The sequence below is a fragment of the Thalassophryne amazonica genome, chromosome 5, assembly GCF_902500255.1.
Source record: "Thalassophryne amazonica chromosome 5, fThaAma1.1, whole genome shotgun sequence".
In the NCBI taxonomy this organism is placed as follows: Eukaryota; Metazoa; Chordata; class Actinopteri; order Batrachoidiformes; family Batrachoididae; genus Thalassophryne; species Thalassophryne amazonica.
In genome coordinates this window covers 53561391-53581742 of record NC_047107.1, presented here as the reverse complement: position 1 = coordinate 53581742, position 20352 = coordinate 53561391, and the positions used below count along the sequence as shown (strand labels likewise).

General features: G+C 41.6%; 2 protein-coding genes across 2 annotated transcripts in view; both read left to right on the top strand.

Moving 5' to 3' along the window:
* LOC117509956 (D-amino-acid oxidase-like) overlaps positions 1-6074 on the top strand; it is a 52146-nt gene extending 46072 nt beyond the window's left edge. Inside the window, exons 6-8 of the mRNA XM_034169564.1 lie at positions 1486-1590; positions 1686-1768; positions 5903-6074. Of these exons, the coding sequence (XP_034025455.1) occupies positions 1486-1590; positions 1686-1768; positions 5903-6074 (360 nt within the window). The remainder of the gene's footprint in view (positions 1-1485; positions 1591-1685; positions 1769-5902) is intronic.
* Positions 4983-20352, top strand: part of LOC117510523 (D-amino-acid oxidase-like) — a 34225-nt gene continuing 18855 nt past the window's right edge. The window contains exons 1-4 of the mRNA XM_034170272.1: positions 4983-4988; positions 13311-13313; positions 17019-17214; positions 17287-17401. Coding sequence (XP_034026163.1) covers positions 17021-17214; positions 17287-17401 — 309 coding nt within the window. The 5' untranslated portion in view covers positions 4983-4988; positions 13311-13313; positions 17019-17020. The remainder of the gene's footprint in view (positions 4989-13310; positions 13314-17018; positions 17215-17286; positions 17402-20352) is intronic.

Genomic DNA, 20352 nt, shown 5'->3' with positions numbered 1-20352 from the left:
GGGGTGATTTTGATGTCATGTTGTCCTTTGACCTACACATCAGAGAAATCATGAGGACCACTTTCTTCCACCTTTGTCACATAGCGAAGATTTGTCCCATCCTGTCTATGCCTGATGCAGAGACTCTGATCCATGCATTTGTCTCTTCTAGACTGGAATACTGCAATGTTGTATTCTCTGATTTACCGCAGTCCAGCATCATGGGTCTCCAATTGGTTCAAAATGATGATGCCAGAATTTTGACAAGAAGCAGAAAGTTTGACCACATTACACCAATTGTGGCCTCCCTTCACTGGCTTCCTGTCTCTGAGGTCTGATTTTAAGGTTCTGTTACTAATTTATTAAATTATACACATTCTAGCACCTTCCTACCTAGCTGACCTAATTACACCCTACATACTGGCCCATGCTCTGTGTTCTTAGGGTGCAGGGCTACTTTGTGTCCCTAAGGTTAATTAAAAAGTCTGCAGGCCACAGAGTCTTCTCTTATCATGCTCCAGTTTTGTGGAACAATCTCCTTGCGGAGATAAAACCGTCAGATTCCACAGACATTCAAGTCCAGATTAAAGATGTATCTATCCTTCCTCTCATATGGCTAACATCCTGGCATAGTATGAAACTATGCTTCCTATCCTTGGAAATGGAAAAGGTCTCGGCCTTACTTCATCTAGATTCTGGGCCTGTTAGTGAAGCTCAGGGCTAGCTGCCAGTGATCAGCTTAGTATTCTTTCTACTTCCTTGTCGATTTACTGTTGGTGAATGCATACCTTAGCTGCAGTTATTTCTGACCCACTGATTCTGCTCTTTTTCACTCTGTCCGAGACACTGGTGAGATTTCCTGCGGATGATGGCTACACACCCCAGGGTGCTGGACTGACCACGAGATGCCCTGGCTGAAGCTGGCACAGCGGCTCGTGGACCACCTTGTTGAGGGTGACCTCTGTGAGCCACTACAGTCTGCTTTTGGAATGCAGTCTTCCATGAAGATTGCTTTTACTAAACTGAAACTGACGACGCAATGGATGGATGCTGGCCCTGCACCCCAGAGTGCTGGACTGATCTCACGGCACCCTGCCTGTGGTGCCAATGACTGTGTGCTCACCTCAGTAATGCACTGTTGTTGATGCTGTTCTGTTTTTTCAGCAAGGTAAAATTTTGGAAAAACCTTTTAACTGTTAGAATGGGCTAAGCAGTGGGTCACCCTTTTGAGTCTGGTCTGCTTGAGGCTTTGTCCTCAGTATCATCGGAGGTAGTTTTTCCTTACCATTGTCGCTTATATGCTTGCTTGGAGGGGTTGGTAGGGTTACACCTTACTCGTGTGAAGCATCTTGAGGCAACATTGTTGTCATTTGGCACTATATAAATACAATAAATTGAATTAGCTTTTGCACAATATTGTATTTTTAGATAGTGTTGATTTCTTTATATACTTAATGTTACCCTTTGTCATTTATCGGCTCTCGTTTCTTATCCCCGTACATTTAGCTTGCAGAAACTGGGGCAGATGTAATAATTAACTGCAGTGGAATGAGATCAGGAGAGCTGCAGCCTGACCATGATCTCAAACCTGGGAGGGGCCAGATAGTGAAGGTAAGAATGAACTATTCAAATGTGTTTGCTGTTCAGATTAGCTTCTGTAACAACAAGGGATAATTTTTGTCCTTTGTTGTGCCTCTGCATTTTAGGTGGAGGCACCCTGGCTGAAGCATTGGATTATTACTCACAATTTTGATGCAGGAGTCTATAACTCACCGTACATCATTCCAGGGTAGTGCTAGTAGTCACACAAGAACACAAGTTGTTTCCTGTAGTATTTCTCGTGGTGTTGTGCAGTACCATCTGTCTATCCATCCATGTAAAATCTTTAGCCATGTCCAGTACAAATCAGTAGACACTTCACAGTTGCATAGATTGTTCAAAATACAAACAACAAATGCAGAGCGGAATGTGCTAGGGGCAGCCATGTATTGTGGTCCAAAAAACCAGGTTAAGACAAGGGAATTGACAGAAGGCATGTCAGAGATTACCCAAATTTCAAGTTTACAGAGCAGGATGTGATATAAGCAAGGCGGGAACACAAACCATTTGGTAACTAAAGTGAGGTAGAATGAGGGTGTGGCATTGACCATGGAGTCATACTGAAAGTCTTTTTGAATTGTTTCTCAATCCCACAGACCTTACTTAAATCCTCACTTCTGCACTGTGAGGATTTAAGATTGGGGATGTTGGAGTTTAATGAAATGTAAGAGACGTTCTGCTCGACCTTATTCGACAAAAATCTTTTAATGCGCGTGTAACATAGCTTCCCCAAATTCGCTTAGGTTCAGATTCGCTGTCACCCCCCACAATGAGAGCCATGGAGGAAAACTCAATTTAACTTCTTTATTTCTGTTATTCTTAAAATGTACAATTTACTCATATCACTCATGAACCGCTTATCCAGGATCAGGTCAAGGGAGCAACAGCTCCAGCAGGGGACCCCAAATTTCCCTTTCCCAGGCCACAATTACCACCTCTGACTGGGGGATCCTGAGGCATTCCCAGGCCAGTGTGGAGATATTCTCTCTACATAGTCCTGGGTCTTCCCCGGGGTCTCCTCCCAGATGGACGTGCCTGGAACACATCCCCAGGGAGGCGCCCAGGAGGCATCCTTAATAGATGCCTGAACCACCTCAGTTGGCTCATCTCAATGTGAAGGAGCAGTTGCTCTACTCCGAGCTAATCATGAATGACTGAGCTTCGCACCCTATCTCTAAGGAAGACCCAGCCACCCTCATGAGGAAACCCATTTCGGTCACTTGTACCACGATCTAGTTCTTTCAGTCATTACCCAACCCTCATGACCATAGGTGACACGGAATGAAGATTGACCAGTAGGTCGAGAGCTTTGCCATTCAGCTCAACTCCCTTTTCATCACAACAGTACAGTAAAACAAATGCATATCGTTGCTGTGGCACTTCTCCAGCCAGTCTCATGCGCCATTGTCCCTTTACTCATGAACAAGACACTGACCTACTGGAACACTTGGAGCAAGACCTCATTCCCTACCTGGATTAGGCAGCTCACCGGTCTCCTGCTGATCACCATGGCCTTAGATTTAGAGGTGCTGATCTTCATCCCAGCTGCTTCACATTTGCCTGCGAACGGACCCAATGAGTGCTGCAGGTCACAGGCCGATGATGCTAACAAGACCACATCATCTGCAAAAAGCAGTGATGAGACCCTCAGCCCACCAAACTGAAGACCCTCTACCCTTGCAACTACACCTCAATATCCTGCCCATGAATATCACAAACAGGATTGGTGAAAAGGCCAACCTCCACCAGAAATGGGTCCGACTTACTGCAGAGGACCCGAACACAGCCCTCGCTTTGAGTACAGAGACTGGATTGCCCTGAGAATGGACCCCCCCCACCTACATTCTCCTGCAGTACCTCCCACAGCATTGCCTGGGGTACTTGATCATATGCCTTCTCAAATTCCACAAAACACATGTAGACTGGATGGGCCTACTCCATGATCTTTGTGAGAGTGAAGAGGGGGCATCATGTACAAAGTGTCCTTATGTACAAAAATGTGGCATACGTCCATCTCCATGCCAACATTCAGATGTATCAAAAGTGAAAGGATCATGGAAATGTGTGGTGCATCACACAAAAATCCTAGCTGGCATACGCACATTTCTACAGCTACAACCCCTGGCAAAAATTATGGAATCACCGGCCTCGGAGGATGTTCATTCAGTTGTTTAATTTTGTAGAAAAAAGCAGATCACAGACATGACACAAAACTAAAGTCATTTCAAATGGCAACTTTCTGGCTTTAAGAAACACTATAAGAAATCAGGAAAAAAAATTGTGGCAGTCAGTAACGGTTACTTTTTTAGACCAAGCAGAGGGAAAAAAATATGGACTCACTCAATTCTGAGGAAAAATTATGGAATCACCCTGTAAATTTTCATCCCCAAAACTAACACCTGCATCAAACCAGATCTGCTCGTTAGTCTGCATCTGAAAAGGAGTGATCACACCTTGGAGAGCTGTTGCACCAAGTGGACTGACATGAATCATGGCTCCAACAAGAGAGATGTCAATTGAAACAAAGGAGAGGATTATTAAACTCAAAAGAGGGTAAATCATCACGCAATGTTGCAAAAGATGTTGGTTGTTCACAGTCAGCTGTGTCTAAACTCTGGACCAAATACAAACAAAGGCAAACATACTGGTAGACCAAGGAAGACATCAAAGCGTCAAGACGGAAAACTTAAAGCAATATGTCTCAAAAATCGAAAATGCACAACAAAACAAATGAGGGACGAATGGGAGGAACGAGTCAACGTCTGTGACCGAACTGTAAGAAACCGCCTAAAGGAAATGAGATTTACATACAGAAAAGCTAAACGAAAGCCATCATTAACACCTAAACAGAAAAAAACAAGGTTACAATGGGCTAAGGAAAAGCAATCGTGGACTGTGGATGACTGGATGAAAGTCATATTAAGTGATGAATCTCGAATCTGCATTGGGCAAGGTGATGATGCTGGAACTTTTGTTTGGTGCTGTTCCAATGAGATTTATAAAGATGACTGCCTGAAGAGAACATGTAAATTTCCACAGTCATTGATGATATGGGGCTGCATGTCAGGTAAAGGCACTGGGGAGATGGCTGTCATTACATCATCAATAAATGCACAAGTTTACGTTGATATTTTGGACACTTTTCTTATCCCATCAATTGAAAGGATGTTTGGGGATGATGAAATCATTTTTCAAGATGATAATGCATCTTGCCATAGAGCGAAAACTGTGAAAACATTCCTTGCAAAAAGACACATAGGGTCAATGTCATGGCCTGCAAATAGTACGGATCTTAATCCAATTGAAAATCTTTGGTGGAAGTTGAAGAAAATGGTTCATGACAAGGCTCCAACCTGCAGAATAATTTGTGCTCACGTCTGATTCAGGGTTTTGGCGTACGCCAACTTTTAGTAGAAAGTCAATGCAAATCTTTGTACATGAAGCCCCTGGTCGGTTGTTCCACGGACGGGATGGAACCTGTATTTTTCCTCTTCAATCTGAAGTTTAACTATCAGTTGAACCCTCCTTCCAAGTACCCCAGAGTAGATTTTAATAGTGAAGCTAGTATAGTTGGGTTAGTTTTCAATATAATTGGAACATTTTTAAATTTTGACCCATGTTCAATTCTTCAGTTCACCCCAACCTGGCCGCCTATTGAAAATTCCATTGGCCAGTCCATTTTTCAAAAGAGAAATGTCTGAGTATTTGTACTAAGTTTGGTGCTTGCATCACCATTTGAAGAATTCCTCTGTAAATATTTTATCTGCTGCACTAATATCTGTTTCTCCAGGTAAAACTGGAGTTGTGTCAAATCCAAATTGGATCTGCTGTGCTGTCCCAGAACAAATGGGGGAATCTGAAAGATAAACAGAATACTCTCAGTAATGAAACAGAACTCAAACTTAATCACTGCAAGGTTTTTTTGTTGTTTGTTTTGTTTTGTTTTGTTTTTTGCATTTTACATAATGTCCCAACTTTGAGTGTATGTACAGGTTCTTGTTTGGAGTTGCATATAACACAACACAACAGATAAAAGGTGAAAGTCAAGCTGTGAGGTACAATTTACATTTGTTGTGCCACATATTGCTTAACTGCATTTCAACACCACAATCACTTGTATACTGACTAACTTTATCAAGTTCACCACAAGAACCACAAAACATTCACAAATAACACAATAAATCACAATTATTTACCATTATTTAATTCTCCTGGAGCCTTTGCCCTCCTGTTCCCGTATCAGAGTGAAGTCCTCCCCGGCTGATGCTTATAATCAGGGCCGTCTTACATTCAGCCAATATGGTGTCATTTCTTGTATTTACAGGAGTCGTCTTGTGACTGTGGGTGGATTGTTCCAAATAGGAAACTGGAGTGAAGTGAACAGTTCCACCGACCACAAGAAAATCTGGGAAGATGCTTGCAAACTGGAGCCTAGTCTCAAGGTAAGATGTTTCCTGTGTGGCTTGGCTAAGAGGCCTTCACTCAGCAGTATTTGACATGTGATTTAGGTAGAATATGTATTCTGTAATAATATAGTCACAAATAGTGCAAAGTTGGTCAATTATGGCGAAACAGCGCAAAACAGTTCGAAATTAGCACACCACGAAACAGTGTGCCGACAGGCAGGCGTGCACGATCCCAGTGCGAGAATTTGTGCACGCGCTGGTGTCTTTCAAGAACAGAGTGCCAGGTGCAGCACATCGTGCCACTTATGTGGAAGAAGTAAAAAAAAACCAGCTGTACCTGTTGGACCACATCGCACCGCTTATGTGGGGGAGAAGAAAAAAAAAGGAAAGAAAACAGAACATACCATGCACAAGATTCATACCTGCACTTTACTGATTGCCAGCCTGACACTTTACCAAGTGAGCTACCATTGTCAAGGTGCTGAAAACTGCCTAACATCAGGAAGCACATGGATGTATTTAAAAAAAACGCACCATATACGAGGTCTCTTAGATAATAAACCGACCCTTTTATTTATTTTTTTAACTATATGGATTTGAATGACATGCGATTACACCAATCATGCTTGAACCCTCGTGCGCATGCGTGAGTTTTTTCACGCGTGTCGGTGATGTCATTTCCCTGTGGGCAGGCCTTGAGTGAGATGTGGTCCCGCTCTCTCGGCTGAATTCCTTTGTTTCACACGCTGCTCGAGACGGCGCGCGTTGCTTTATCAAAATTTTTTCTGGACTTGTGAGGAATATCCGAGTGGACACTATTCGAGAAATTAAGCTGGTTTTCTGTGAAAAGTTTAACGGCTGATGAGAGATTATGGGGTGTTTCTGTCGGTGTAAGGACTTCCCACGGAGCGGGACGTCCTGCAGCGCTTCCAGGCGCTGTCGTCGGCCTGTTTGAGCTGAAAACATCCTAATTTAAGGCTTAATTCACCCAGGACATCGTGAGAAAACAGAGAAGATTCAGAAGAGGCCGGCATGAGGAATTTATGCGGACATTCCACTGTTTAAGGACATTTTTTTAATGAAAGACGTACGCGCAAATTCGCCAAGTCGTTTCCGTGACGACTCGGCAAATCTGTGTGCGCCGCAACAGAAAAAACACCTCCGTGTTGAAAACCATTTGTAGAATTCAGGCGGCTTTTAATGGCTTTCAACAAGTGAGTAACTGAGAATTGTTTAACAGCTTGGGCATGTTCCAACTTGCCCGTTAAGATTTCCAACGGAGGTGTTTTTCCTGCCGCGACCCCCCACGGTCGGGTCCAGCCCGACATGCGACTCTGCCCGCACGTTCTTTCATTACAAAATGACCATTAACAATGGAATGTCCGAATAAACTCCTCATGCCGACTTCTTCTGAAAGTTCTCTGTTCTCTGACGACTTACTGCGTCAACAGAGCCTGAAATGTGAAAGTTTTCAACTTGAAACGGCGAGACGCTGCCGCCTCGAAGCGCAGATCGCCGTCAGGCGCCGTGGACCATCCTTAAAGCGACACTACCAGACCAAAATCTCTCATCAGCCGTTAAAATATTTACCGAAAACCAGCTGAATTTATTGAATGGTGTCCACTCAGTTGTGCCTTACAGTTTTGAAAAAATTTTTATCAAACAAAGCAACAGTCTCTGAGCCATTCCTAAACAATGAAAAAAATCGACGAGCGGGTGGACGACTCCTCACTCAAAGACTGCCCACAGGCGAATGACGTAACCGACAGGCGTGAAAAAACTCTCGCATGCCCACGAGGGTTCAAGCATGTCTGATGTAATCACACGTGATTCAAATCCATATGGTTTTTGAAAAAAAATAAGGTCGGATATTTCTAATAGACCTCGTACAAACATTGTATTAAATCCCTTTTATCAAGCGGACAATACAAGTATGATCCATCTGTTCCTCTGTAGATGACCCATGGTCACTGACAAACAGTCATGAAATGACATGAATGAGAAGCAGTTCACTCATCTCATTCATGTCCACATCTGATGCGTTTCCAGTCAGCCGCACGTGTCCTGCCGACATGCATGTCTTGTGGATAGCGCACCACAGGACACTACGTCATGTGGAACAGAGCTCATGTGGGTGACGAGTGCGCTCGCTTACTCTCGCCACAGTGAGTTTTTTTTATGTCCACTTGATGACAGCAAACAGATACATGCGCATCATAGTGGTCAGTTGTTAGTCCATGTCCGTCCAAACACAGTACTGTCCAGCTGGGATGTCCAAAATGACAGATCTCCACAGCTGCTTCTGTCATAGCTACACCTTCTGTTAGTTTTTAGCACACACACCAAAGCCACACTCATTCATTCATTTCCATTTATTTGTACAAGGACAGCATACAATTACATTATGCTCATCAAGCAGAGATGTTGTACCAGATTGTTGGCTGCAACAGCTAATTTCCATCTGTAGTCCTTGAGGGTCGGGTGATACACATAGGGCTATAAATACATCACAAACAAACCTACAAAATATAATACTAAATTCATAAAATATTATATTAAATTAATTCTTACATCATTTATTTCTAAAATACTGTGCCATATCAAAACGTTTAAAACAACCATTCATAATTCATCCCTGTCACTCATAACATGTAGCATCAAAACATCAAAATTGTCAAGACATTCATAAATTCATCTAAACCTCTCAATTACTGTACAGTATCAAAACACTTGTAAAAGATATTCACCCTTCATACAGTTCATCTCTCAATTTCTATATAGAATCATATATTACACATGTTCAGTGTTACCTTTAGCATGCTATATTTAGTGCCTACATCTTTGGTTTTGAAGAAGCCATGATTTTACCTTTACAGAAAATGTCTTAAAGTCTGGTTGTGTTTTTATTTCTTCTGATAATATATTCAACTTCTTTGTGGCTCTGTAAGAAAATGTCGATTGTGCAAATGCAGTCTTACATTTGGGAATGGTACACTGCCTCCGAGTGGTTGCTCTTGTTACCCTTGTTGTATCAGAGGACAGGTGAATGAAGTTCTTGAGAGGTGGCGGAGCTTGATTATAAACTATTTTGTATACCATTTGAACCTCATGGAAAAAGATAAAATTTTCAAAGCTGAGCATAGCATATTTGCTCAAAATATGACAATGGTGATATTGAATACTTTTTGATCAAGGATTTTAAGAGCCCTTTTATACAGGGACTCCAAAGGTCTTAACGTTGTTAGATTTGCTTGAGCCCAACTTGTTATACAGTAAGTAAAATGAGGTATTATCATTGCATTTAGAAAGCATTTTGCAGCCTCTGTTGTTAAAGTATTTCCTATGCTTTTAAAAGTAACTAAATTAAATTTCAAAGTGTTGAGATCTTTTTTATATGCTTCTTAAAACTGAGAGTTGAATCTAATGTAAGCCCTAAATATTTGAACTCAGTTACATTTTTTATAATTTGATCATTGATAATAATATTGGATATACTGTTGTTTATTCTTGATAGTGAAATACATGGCTGCTGTTTTTTCCAAGTTTAATGTTAGACAGGATTCCTGAAGCCAGGTAGAAACTCTTCCCATGGCTATAGTTAGTTTGTTCACAACCTCAGTCATATTTGTTCCGTGTGTGTACACTACTGTATCATCCACGTACATTTGTATGCTCACATTGTCACATACTGAAGGCAAATCATCTATATATAAAGAAAATAATGCCGGGCCTTAATGCACTCGTGGGGCACTTAGCAAATTTCACTGCCAACACAACAATGGTTGTCTGCAGTCTGTTGTGCCAAGAGTGCAACTGGCCACACATTTTCTATTGCCATGCGAGCAGTGTTAGATGTTCATGCCTGTCACTTGGAATCTGGCCGACACCTGCCGCAAGAGGGTTCGATGGGCTCGCATAGTGCACACTCTGTCTTTCAGCTGGGTGTGCGCAAATAGTCGTAGCGACAGGTGTACAAGGCATTAGAAGCAGCTACAAAATGACACGGTTTGCATATGATTCCTGCTTCGTGCGCACTTAATGTGCAATTCGACCAAAATGTGTGAAGGGGCCCTAAACATTGTACTCTTTGGAGGATGGCTCTTTCTGAAAAGTTTCCTTTTTTATGTGGCAGGTTTTTCATAGCATTCAGATGACTTCATTTCCTTCAATGATGCTGTTTGTCATTCATCTCATCCCTCAGAGCTTCCAGGTCTTTCTCGGGCTCTATTCAGCTCCCTTCTCTTAGTGACCATATCCTTCTTCATGATCAGCTCTTTGCAAGAACTGTGGTCCTTTGAAACATTCCGTTTCTCAATGAGTTTCTTTGCTGCTGCCATCTCATTTCAGAGTGAAGACCTTCCCATTTCCATCCATTAGCTAAAGCTGTTGTTCACAGTAGTTAGGTCCTTCTGGAAGAAAACTTTTCTTTCTTCTGTACTTTCATTAAATTCTCCCTGGTTCATTTGTTGAGTGAAACTATTTCATAGCATGCAACACATTCAGGGCCTCTTCACACATAACATGAAATATGCAGAAACATGGAAGAAAATCTGCAAATCAAACACAAAATGGGTAACCATGAACCATTGTGCACGTCCACAAACACAATGCGAGCAGCTGGGACATGTTGCACCACATTGCGTCGCTGATGTGGAGAAAAATAAAATAAAAACCATCTGTATAATTAATGAATATCACTGGGTTGATATAAATAATACATGAAAGGGGACGCAATACAGAACCCTGCGGTTAAATAACTCTGGTTGAATAAAAAAAGAAATGCCACTCACGGGATTCGAACGTGCAATTTACAAAAGCTCTGATTACCAGATGGAAATTTTACCACTGCACTACAGTCACTGTATTATAACAACAGCGTAAAATGGGTAAAATCAACAGAGATAAATTATTTGTTTTTAAAAAAGCGCCATAATACCTGACAAAACAGCATTTGTTACGGTGTATTTTTGGTGATACGTGACTGAAAGTGGTGTATTTGTGGCACTGTTGGCTTGTCATATTGTCATAGTCCTGCGGCGCACTTGTTCTGTTGGACATACATGACATTCAGATTGCCTGCTGCGTGATCTGACGGCCCGTTTCACATGGAGCAGCCTATTTTTGTGCTGACAGCACAAATGGCCACACATTTTCCAAGTGTCAAGTGAGTGGTGTTGGATGTTCATGTGTTTCACCTGGAATTTGGTCGACATCTGCTGTAAGAGGGATAGAATGGGCTCTCACAGGGCACTCTGTCTTTCAGCCGCTGGTGTGCGTGAATAACTGTGTACGAGGCATTAGAGGTAGCTCCGATTTTTCACAAATGGCATGCAATTCCTCCTTCGTGTGCTAGTCGGCTTCAATCATGTTATGTGTGAAGGGGCCCTCAGGAATGTCTCGGTGAGAAAGATGGCTTTCTTTTGGCTTTCACTGACTGCATGCTTCTTCTCAGTCAGCAGGGTCAAAGTGTCCTGGCTGAGACTTCTGTATTTGTTATTTGACAAAGTCAGTATAAGTTGTATATTTGAGGTGAACAGTGTTGGAGATTAGTCACTTTGTGTATCTGGCCCCATTCTTACAGGACTAAATGTAACTGAACAAATGATGAGTGTCAAATTGTCATTTTAATTCTTGGGCACAAATTCTTTGCAGTCGGCAATGGCCTGAAATCTGAAATCTGAAAAATATCAGCCAACAGTAGTTTGGCTTCCGCCGTAGCAGTTTTCAATTCCTATTTGTTTTGGGGTTAACTTTGCTTTTAATCTTCAGCAAGTGAACAGGTCACTCATTTAGCCATTCATAGTTTTCAAATTTAAGGTATACAAGGTCTGTTAGAAAAGTATCCAACCTTTTAATTTTTTTCAAAAACCATATGGATTTGAATCACGTGTGATTGCATCAGCCAAGCTTGAACCTTCGTGCACTTCGAGCGCACTCCTCCGCTTTTCTTTCCATGAAAAAAACTCCTATAACAGTGGAATGTGCCGTTCATTTCTAAACTGGACGCTGTCTTGATCCGGTATGTCATCTGACTAGCACAGGAATTGCGGAAGACGTGGACTTCAGCACTTTTTCGGCACATTGAGACAGACGTGCGGAGGAGTTCTGCGCGTCACGGTGGAGCCGCATGGTGCAAAGCAACGCCGTGATGAAGCCTCACAGGACATATTGGGGCATGTCCAGCTCATGCTCAATTTCTCGGATAATCACGCGACTGAAAAGCAACCAGAAGCCGTCTGAAAGCCACCTGAAAGCCGTCCTGTGAGACCAACACGGAGGTGGTTTTTCTCCCGCGCCATGAACGGCACGGTGGCTCAATCCTCCGCTTTTCTTTCCATGAAAAAAACTCCTGTAACAGTGGAATGTGCTGAAAAAGTGCTGATGTCCATGTCTCCTGCCTTTTTGTGAAAGTCAGACGACGTCCCGGATCAACAAAGCCTTCACGTCGGAAATGATCTGGTTGTTTCAGCGGGGTGTGAGCCTGTTGATCAGCGCTCGGAGCGCGCCGCGCTCTCAGACACTGTGGGCCGTCCTGAAAGTGGCAGTAACACTCCTTAATCTGCGTAATCCCCACAAAATCGTCCCTGAAAGCCATATTAATTTTCCGAACGGTGTCCACCTGGAGGTCTCTCACGGTTTCTGGAAAAAAATTGAGGCAGCAAAGCTCCAAATCGTTCAGACATTTATTCGCAATAAAAAATGACGAGAGGGGTGGACCAGTGCTCACACAAAGCCTGCTCACAGGCGAATGACGCAACCGACAGGCGTGAAAAAACTCACGCATGCGCACGAAGGTTCAAGCTTGGCTGATGCAATCACACGTGATTCAAATCCATATAGTTTTTGAAAAAAATAAAAAGGTTGGTTACTTTTCTAACAGACCTCGTATAAATTGATCCAGAATCTGGATCTGGGTCCAGATCACTTCCAAAATTGAATGGAGTCTTCCATGTATGTATCTGTGTTGAAAATTTCATCAAAATCCGTGCAGTAGTTTTGATGTAATCCTGCTAACAGTAATCCTTCAAACCCTTTATGAAGTGAAACTTCATCCAGAATCTGGATCCGGATCAACTCCAAAAATTTAATGGCGTCTTCAATGGTCTAATATGTATCTGTGGTGAAACTTTTGTCAAAATCTGTGCAGTAGTTTAGATGCAATCCTACTAACAGACAGACAAATAAATAAATAAACATCAACGATTTTATTACGTCCTTGGCGAATGTAATAACAGCATTTTTAAAAACAGTGCTTTCCTTTTAAAAGATGCTTCTTTAACAAAAAATAGCAGGTTGTTAATATGAAGTCAATAATATTGTTTGTAGAAGGTTGAAGAAACAGTAAAATGCAAATTTGAAAAGATGAAATCTGTTTTCGTAGAAAAATTTATTGGTACTAAAGAAAAAACACAGGGAAAATGACAAGGTGTTAAATTCTTTCCAAGGCACCGATGATATATTTTGAACAGTTTGCTGTACTATGCCGTTTCAACATACAGAATGTTAGTGTTCACATTTGCTGTCTGTTGTAGTGTAAAATATTCTAAAACTGGTGTAAAATGTTGCAAACAATACAAAAAAAATCATGAATGTTGCACTGCTGCACAGCATTTCATATGACGTCATTATATGCAGTAGCCTAGATTTTCTCTGTGTCCCTGACAAGGACCCCAAAGACTTTGACCTTAATTTTCCTGCGGAGATATTGGAATCACTTCTGTTTAGTTACGCATAACTCCATAAGCTCATATCATGTATCTCTAAACACTGGTCTACAGCCAAAATGGTTTTGAAATAAAAATAGTCAAACTTTACTAATTTTGGGCTACTGAAAATCATGTTTGAAATTATTGATTGGTTCTAATTTTTAAGATATGTTACTACTGTGCTACTAAGGGTTAATATATAACCCTTTTGCTCATTTTTAAAGTGTTACAAAAAGAGAACAGGTGAAATATTATTATATAAACAATCAGAGAAATATGAAAAGACCCATGATCATGATTTATCATGAAAACTATACTATCAACTGGTAATAATTATGTTGTTGTGTGTTGGGGGGTTTGGCTGGACATTTTGGTTGTTTTCTTTTCTTTGCTCTCCAGGTGGTATGCAAACTGGTTTTTGTCTGTGGAGAAGGTGCTGGCAGAAGAGTCCTTCACCCTCATCCGCATGATTTGCAGCACCTGTGGATGATGCTCACGTGCAACCTTAAAGACTTTCAGCTGAAGCAGATAATGAGATGGCGTTCTGCATTTAAGCCATGAGTGATTCAAGCAGAATTGCCGGGAACCCGACCTTGTGACGTTCGTTTGTGAGACGCTGAGGACCACGCCTGGGTTTGACACATCGTGCCTGTGAAGGAGGACGGGTGAGGGACACATGCTGTCAGCACACATCAGAGGTGATGATTGTCTGAATAAGTGTTAACAGTAATTCGGTATTTTGTTACGCAGTATATTTGAACAGTGATGAGAATTGTGCAGCTCGCTTCTCACGGCCATGGCGTGCGGACTGATGATCCTCCACCTGTTGTGAGAAGCTGCTCATTTACATAAAGCTTAAATTCAGACCTGAATGTGTTGCTGATAGTGTGTGCCTTTGAAGGATATTAGTTGTAGCTGTTGACTTACCTCACCTCTTCTATCCTTCACAGAGTCAGTTTGTCGTGTCCACCTGGGGGGTGTTTGGCGGTGAATGTGAGTCCAGAAGCGCCAGGCTTCGATCCCTTTGGGCGCTGGAGAGCGCGCCGTCCTTCACTCCACCAGACAAACGCACTTTTATGTTGTACACCGAGTATTGCACAAGAGGGGAAAATAAAATTTTGTTTTTGGAACCGCTTTCTGGTTATTTAGCGCTGGGTTCAGTCAGACGCAGGTCCGCTCCTCAACCCGCGTCGGCACATAACATATGTAGCCATAAAATGTAAAACTTTAATATCTTGGAAACAGTAGCCAGTCAGCTATTTTATTGTCAAATTTGATTTCTGCATGCCAAAGGCAATAATAAACAGCACATTTTATTTCTGAAGCAGACGACTTCTAAAAAATTGTAGACCAGTGGAATCCAAAGAGAAAAGCGCCACTGCCAAGATCTGTGATTCCCTCTATAACTTTAAACTTTTGCCACAGGGTAAGAGGGGTCAGCCATGATCTTACTTGACATGGGCAGGTCCTGAAGGGATGGTAGGTTGCAGCCAAACACCCATTCAGCAGAATGAATGATGTTCTATAATTCGCACCTATTGTTGGCAGTGGCACTGGCATACATGGTGGTAATGGAGAGGTGAGAACAGACTTAATGATAGTAGAGGTGCACTATCATTGTCTTTGGGAGGTGTTTCTTCCAAAGCTCTACTCCTGACAGTGTGAAATTTTGATGCGACAGTTTCCTGCTCCCCACTGCCTGTATGAAGTTTATGAAATTTAGTCACCCTTCTTGTTTGAGGTGTTCAGTTATCAGCCTGTCCACAGCTCAGTGAATATATGAACACGGTCACTCATTTGACCATTGAGGTGTTTGCAGATGTCTGACTATCTGCTAAGCTTCCTCAGTTCACCAGACTCCATAAAAAATGGGTACTCTGAACCAAACCAGCACCCATGAGTAATCTGAGCTTTTACAACCAAGAGCAAAGGTAGGATCCAATGAAAACTATAGATAGTGGCACTTTGATGATGGTTACGCATATCTTTATATGTTTATATCATTATAACTCATATCTTTATAACACCACAAATGTTTCACCTAACTGAAATTAGTACTTTGTTCAGCCAAACAATGGTTGCAGAACAATAACCACACTAAATAGTGGAGCAGATAAGTATGAGTTTTGGCCAGAATTGTTCACATGGTTATGCAAGCATCAGATTTGGCATGAATGTTCTACATAAATCAGTGTTTGAGAAAAAAGTGCTGGCCACTTGAAAATCCAACATGACAGCCAGGTAGGGGTCAATGAAGAATTGCACAGGGGTCAAAATTTAAAAATGCTCCATTCATATTGAAAGCTATACCACATTATGTGGTAAAGGAAAAGTGAATTTTTAAACATCTTTAGTCATATTAAAACATTATTAGCTAAGTGCTGTACTGACCATTAACAATTGATTTGTATGAGAGAAATTCCTTTTCCTCAACATGAAAACTATTGCTGCATTCCAAGTGAACTCAGTGTTTGATTTGTTTTTTTAAAGTCCTGTATCAATACATTTATTATTTTTTCTTTTTTAGTAGTAGTACCAAAATTCTGGCATGGGTCTGTTTTATCAAAATTTGGGGAGGTGGTACCAGTTTTATGAAAACAAAGCTGTGACCAAGATTTGAGTAGCCATGTTGGGTATCTTTCATATTTATGACGATGTTAGGATGTATCTCTTAAGACCTTTTTATGCATCTACTACTCCGTAATGCTGAGGCAGTGCAGTCACTTTGATGTGGTCGTGAACCTTTTGCAGTTCTCCATAGGGGATGTTGAGCGTTGCAGTACAATTCACCGACAGAACAGTGGGGGCTGCAACATTTTACATGAAGACTGGCTCACTATCCCATGAAAGTCATTGATTGTGAAACCAGAAAAGTGAGATTACGGAAATGATGTAGTTAGCAGACCAGCCACGTACAGTCTAAGTGCAGTCTCTGTTGGCTCGACGTGTAGTTACAATTCTTGGGAGGTGCACATCAGGGTATGGAGAGGGGCTCGGAGGGGTTTCGCAACGACGCAGAGGGCTCTGCGTGGCTACGGAGCTGTAGATACAAAGTTGCATAAATTGGACTTTATGTAATGTGCATCATTGTCTACCTGTTTTGAAAGTAGCTACACTGTCAATTTATGCAACACATTGTTCACATTTCAGGCAATTTATTGATGTGACTAGTTGCGACCCCCTACTGGTTGTATGAAGCCCATGAACTTGCCAATCGTCCTGGTTGTTTGAAGCACTTAGTCTGGAAAAGGAATGATATGATTCATCTTCTGGATAAGAGTGATAAGAGAAATTGTAATGTGTCTTATTTTGTCTTATGTTAATTCAGACATGCGAGTGGCAGTAATTGGAGCTGGAGTTATCGGCCTGTCCACAGCTCAAAGCATATATGAACAGTATCACTCCACTGTCACGCCACTGACCATCGAGGTGTTTGCAGATCGTTTCACACCACTGACCACAAGTGATGGAGCTGCTGGCTTATGGCAGCCATATCTCCATGACAAAGGCAACATCCAGGAGACGTGAGTGCATTTTATTCAGCTGCCTTTGATTGTCCTCTACAAAACTTTATGTTTTATTTTTCTTACATTTAGAAAATGGAATAAAGAGACATTTGACTACCTGCTAAGCTTCCTCAGTTCACCAGATTCCATAAAAATGGGTGTATTCCTTCAGTCTGGTTACAACCTCTGCACTGAACCAGCACCTGTGAGTAATCCGAGCTTTTACAACCAAGAACAAAGGTAGGATGCAATGAAAAATATAGATAGCTGCAGTTTGATTAGTTACTCCTATCTTTATAACGCCGTACTAATCGGAGTCCTCAGATCTTTTGCACAAGTGAAAACAGTGCTTTGTTCAGTCGAACACACTCACTCGCTCATTCATCTTCAACTGCTTACTCCAATTAAGGGTCACAGTGGAGGCTGGAGCCTATCCCAGCAGTCATGGGGTGTGAGGCGGGTTACACCCTGGACAGGATGCCAGTTTATGGCAGGGCCTCATATAGACAAGCAAACACATTTACGGCCAATTTAAAGTTTCCAATTCACCTAACCTGCATGTCTTTGGATGTGGGAGGAAGCCGGAGCACCTGGAGGGAACCCACACAAACCCGGTTAGAACATGCAAACTCCACACAGTAAGGCCCCAGGTGGGAATCAAACTCACAACCTTCTTGCTATGAGGCAACAGTGCCAACCACTAAGCCACCGTGCTGCCCGTTTCATCATATGAGAAATTCCTTTCACTACAAATTGCTTTAGAGTAAATACATGGTTGGCGAGAGGACATCTGTACATGAAACCACATTTTCCTGAACCTTAAAGTTTTTGAGGTTCTGGTTCCACTTCATAAATTATCGCTCATCAACCAGTTATGTACATCCAAATGAAATTTGTTAAATAGCGTTTCATGTAATACTTTCTAACATAACATTATGCATCCTTGGGATGGTATAAAAGTGTCTTATAAAGTGTGTAAAATGGGTTATATTTGAGTTTACAGTTAATGCTGCAGTTGTAGACTCTGGTGGGCACATTGTTTAGCTTAACTGGAGCCAGCCAACTATTTCCAAACATTTCTTTTTACATGTTAGTGTTTCCATCAAACAGTTATGAAGATGATGACTCAGACCTATGTTTATAAGGTAGATAGCACTATATTACTCCTCTTGATTGGACACAGGGAGATCACACATTTTATTGTAATCGCTTGCCGCTGGAAAATTTTTCTCCACCTTTCAAAGATGTTCAAAAGAAGACAGTAAGTAAACTCAGCACCAAATTATTGCTCGCAGAATATATGTAAGTTTGTAATAATAGTACAAAAAAAAATCACATTATTGACCAGTGCCTTGTACAATAAAATTTAGTTTGTTAAATACGGTACTTTGACAATTTGTTGAATGTACTGTTTACACACACACACACACACACACACGGTCATGACACATTATTCTTCACACATACAGTGCGAAGTATGATCAAATATGGTGAAACAGCGCGAAACAGTTCGAATTATGCCCTCACGAAACATCGTGCCAACAGGCAAGCGTGCACGATGCTGGTGCGACGATTCGTGCACGCGGGAACACAGTGCCACATCGTGCAGGTGCTGTGAAGAAAATGATAAATAAAAAATAAGAAAAATACATTTTGCGATGGTTCAGTGCACACAGGAACACAGCAGCTTTTGCCATTAAAAAATAAAAAATACATGTCACCCATGAGATTCAAACCCACGCCTTCCAAAAGCTCTGATTGCCAGTTGGAAACTTTACCACTGAGGTACTATTGCTGTCCTGTGACAGGTGCTGGAAACTGCCTCATATCAGGAAGCACATGGACGTATTTACGAAAATAAAAATAACACACCATATAAAAACATCGCATTGTATTAAATCCCTCTCATCAAGCGGGCAATACAAATATGATCCATCTGTTCCTCTGTAGATGTCCCATGGTCACTGACACACAGACATGAAATGACATGAATGAGAAGCAGTTCGCTCATCTCATTGGCGAACGCGTGGCTTGTGGACGGCGTGCCGCAGGACACCACGTCATGTGGAACAGAGCTCATGTGGGTGACATGACAGTCAGCTCGCCTGCTGATTGTTATAATCTGATGGTCCGTTTCAACCTGGGGCAGCCTGTCCATGTGCGCACCATGCAGCCCATCGCCACAGTGATGTATATTTTATTTATGTCCACTGGATGACAGCAAACAGACACTAGCACATCACAGTGGTCACTTGTTAGTCCATGTCTGTCCAAACACAGTACTGTGCAGCTGGGATGTCCAGAATGACAGATCTCCACAGCTGCTTCAGTGGGCAGCCACACCTCCTGTCAGTTTTTAGCGCACACACCAAAGCCACACTCATGGGGCACTTAGACAGATTTCACTGATATAGCGCACCGAATGGCGACTGTATGACAGTTGGATGCTATTTACACTTACACTGCCATCCAGTAAATGGCGGTGTTCTATGCATTTTGGGTCATACAGTTGCTATTCGGTTTATCAGTTAGACTTAAACAGAATTTTCAGTTTTGTAGATGGCTTTTTTTACAAATGAAAAAAAATTACATATTTACAAATACAGATTTATTTGCAAAAACCAACACACGTTAACTAGTGTGGTGTTTTTTTTACAACCAACCAGTGATGAGGAGGCTCAATTTCCCATAATGCCTCTGGGCATCTGTGAGTTTTAATGCTCAAACATTTAGAATTAGTGCATTACTTTAAAACTAAAAGATATTTGTGATATTTTCACTTTGTGAAAATGACAGTTATTGTTAATATAAATGAACCATCTGGAATTAGTTTGGTTTTTAAATGAAACCGTAAGTCAAACCTGCTTTGCTTTGGCTTTGTATGCTGTCAATGAAAATTACTTTTTTTTTTGTAGCAGCCAGGCCCTTTCTGCTGGGGTCAGGTTGAGCTCAGTTTCTCACAGTTGCCTGACTGCTGCAAAACACAACAGAGAAGAACTAATGTGTAATTTTAGGGTTTACAAATGTTTCTGACTGTTCGGCTTTACTTACTATGCCAGCAAATAAAATGTTAGTTGACTAAAAATTAGTGGAACTAAATTTAGCAGAAGCTAATTGGTCCACTGATGGTTTTTAAAGTTAGCTGAAAAGCTAATC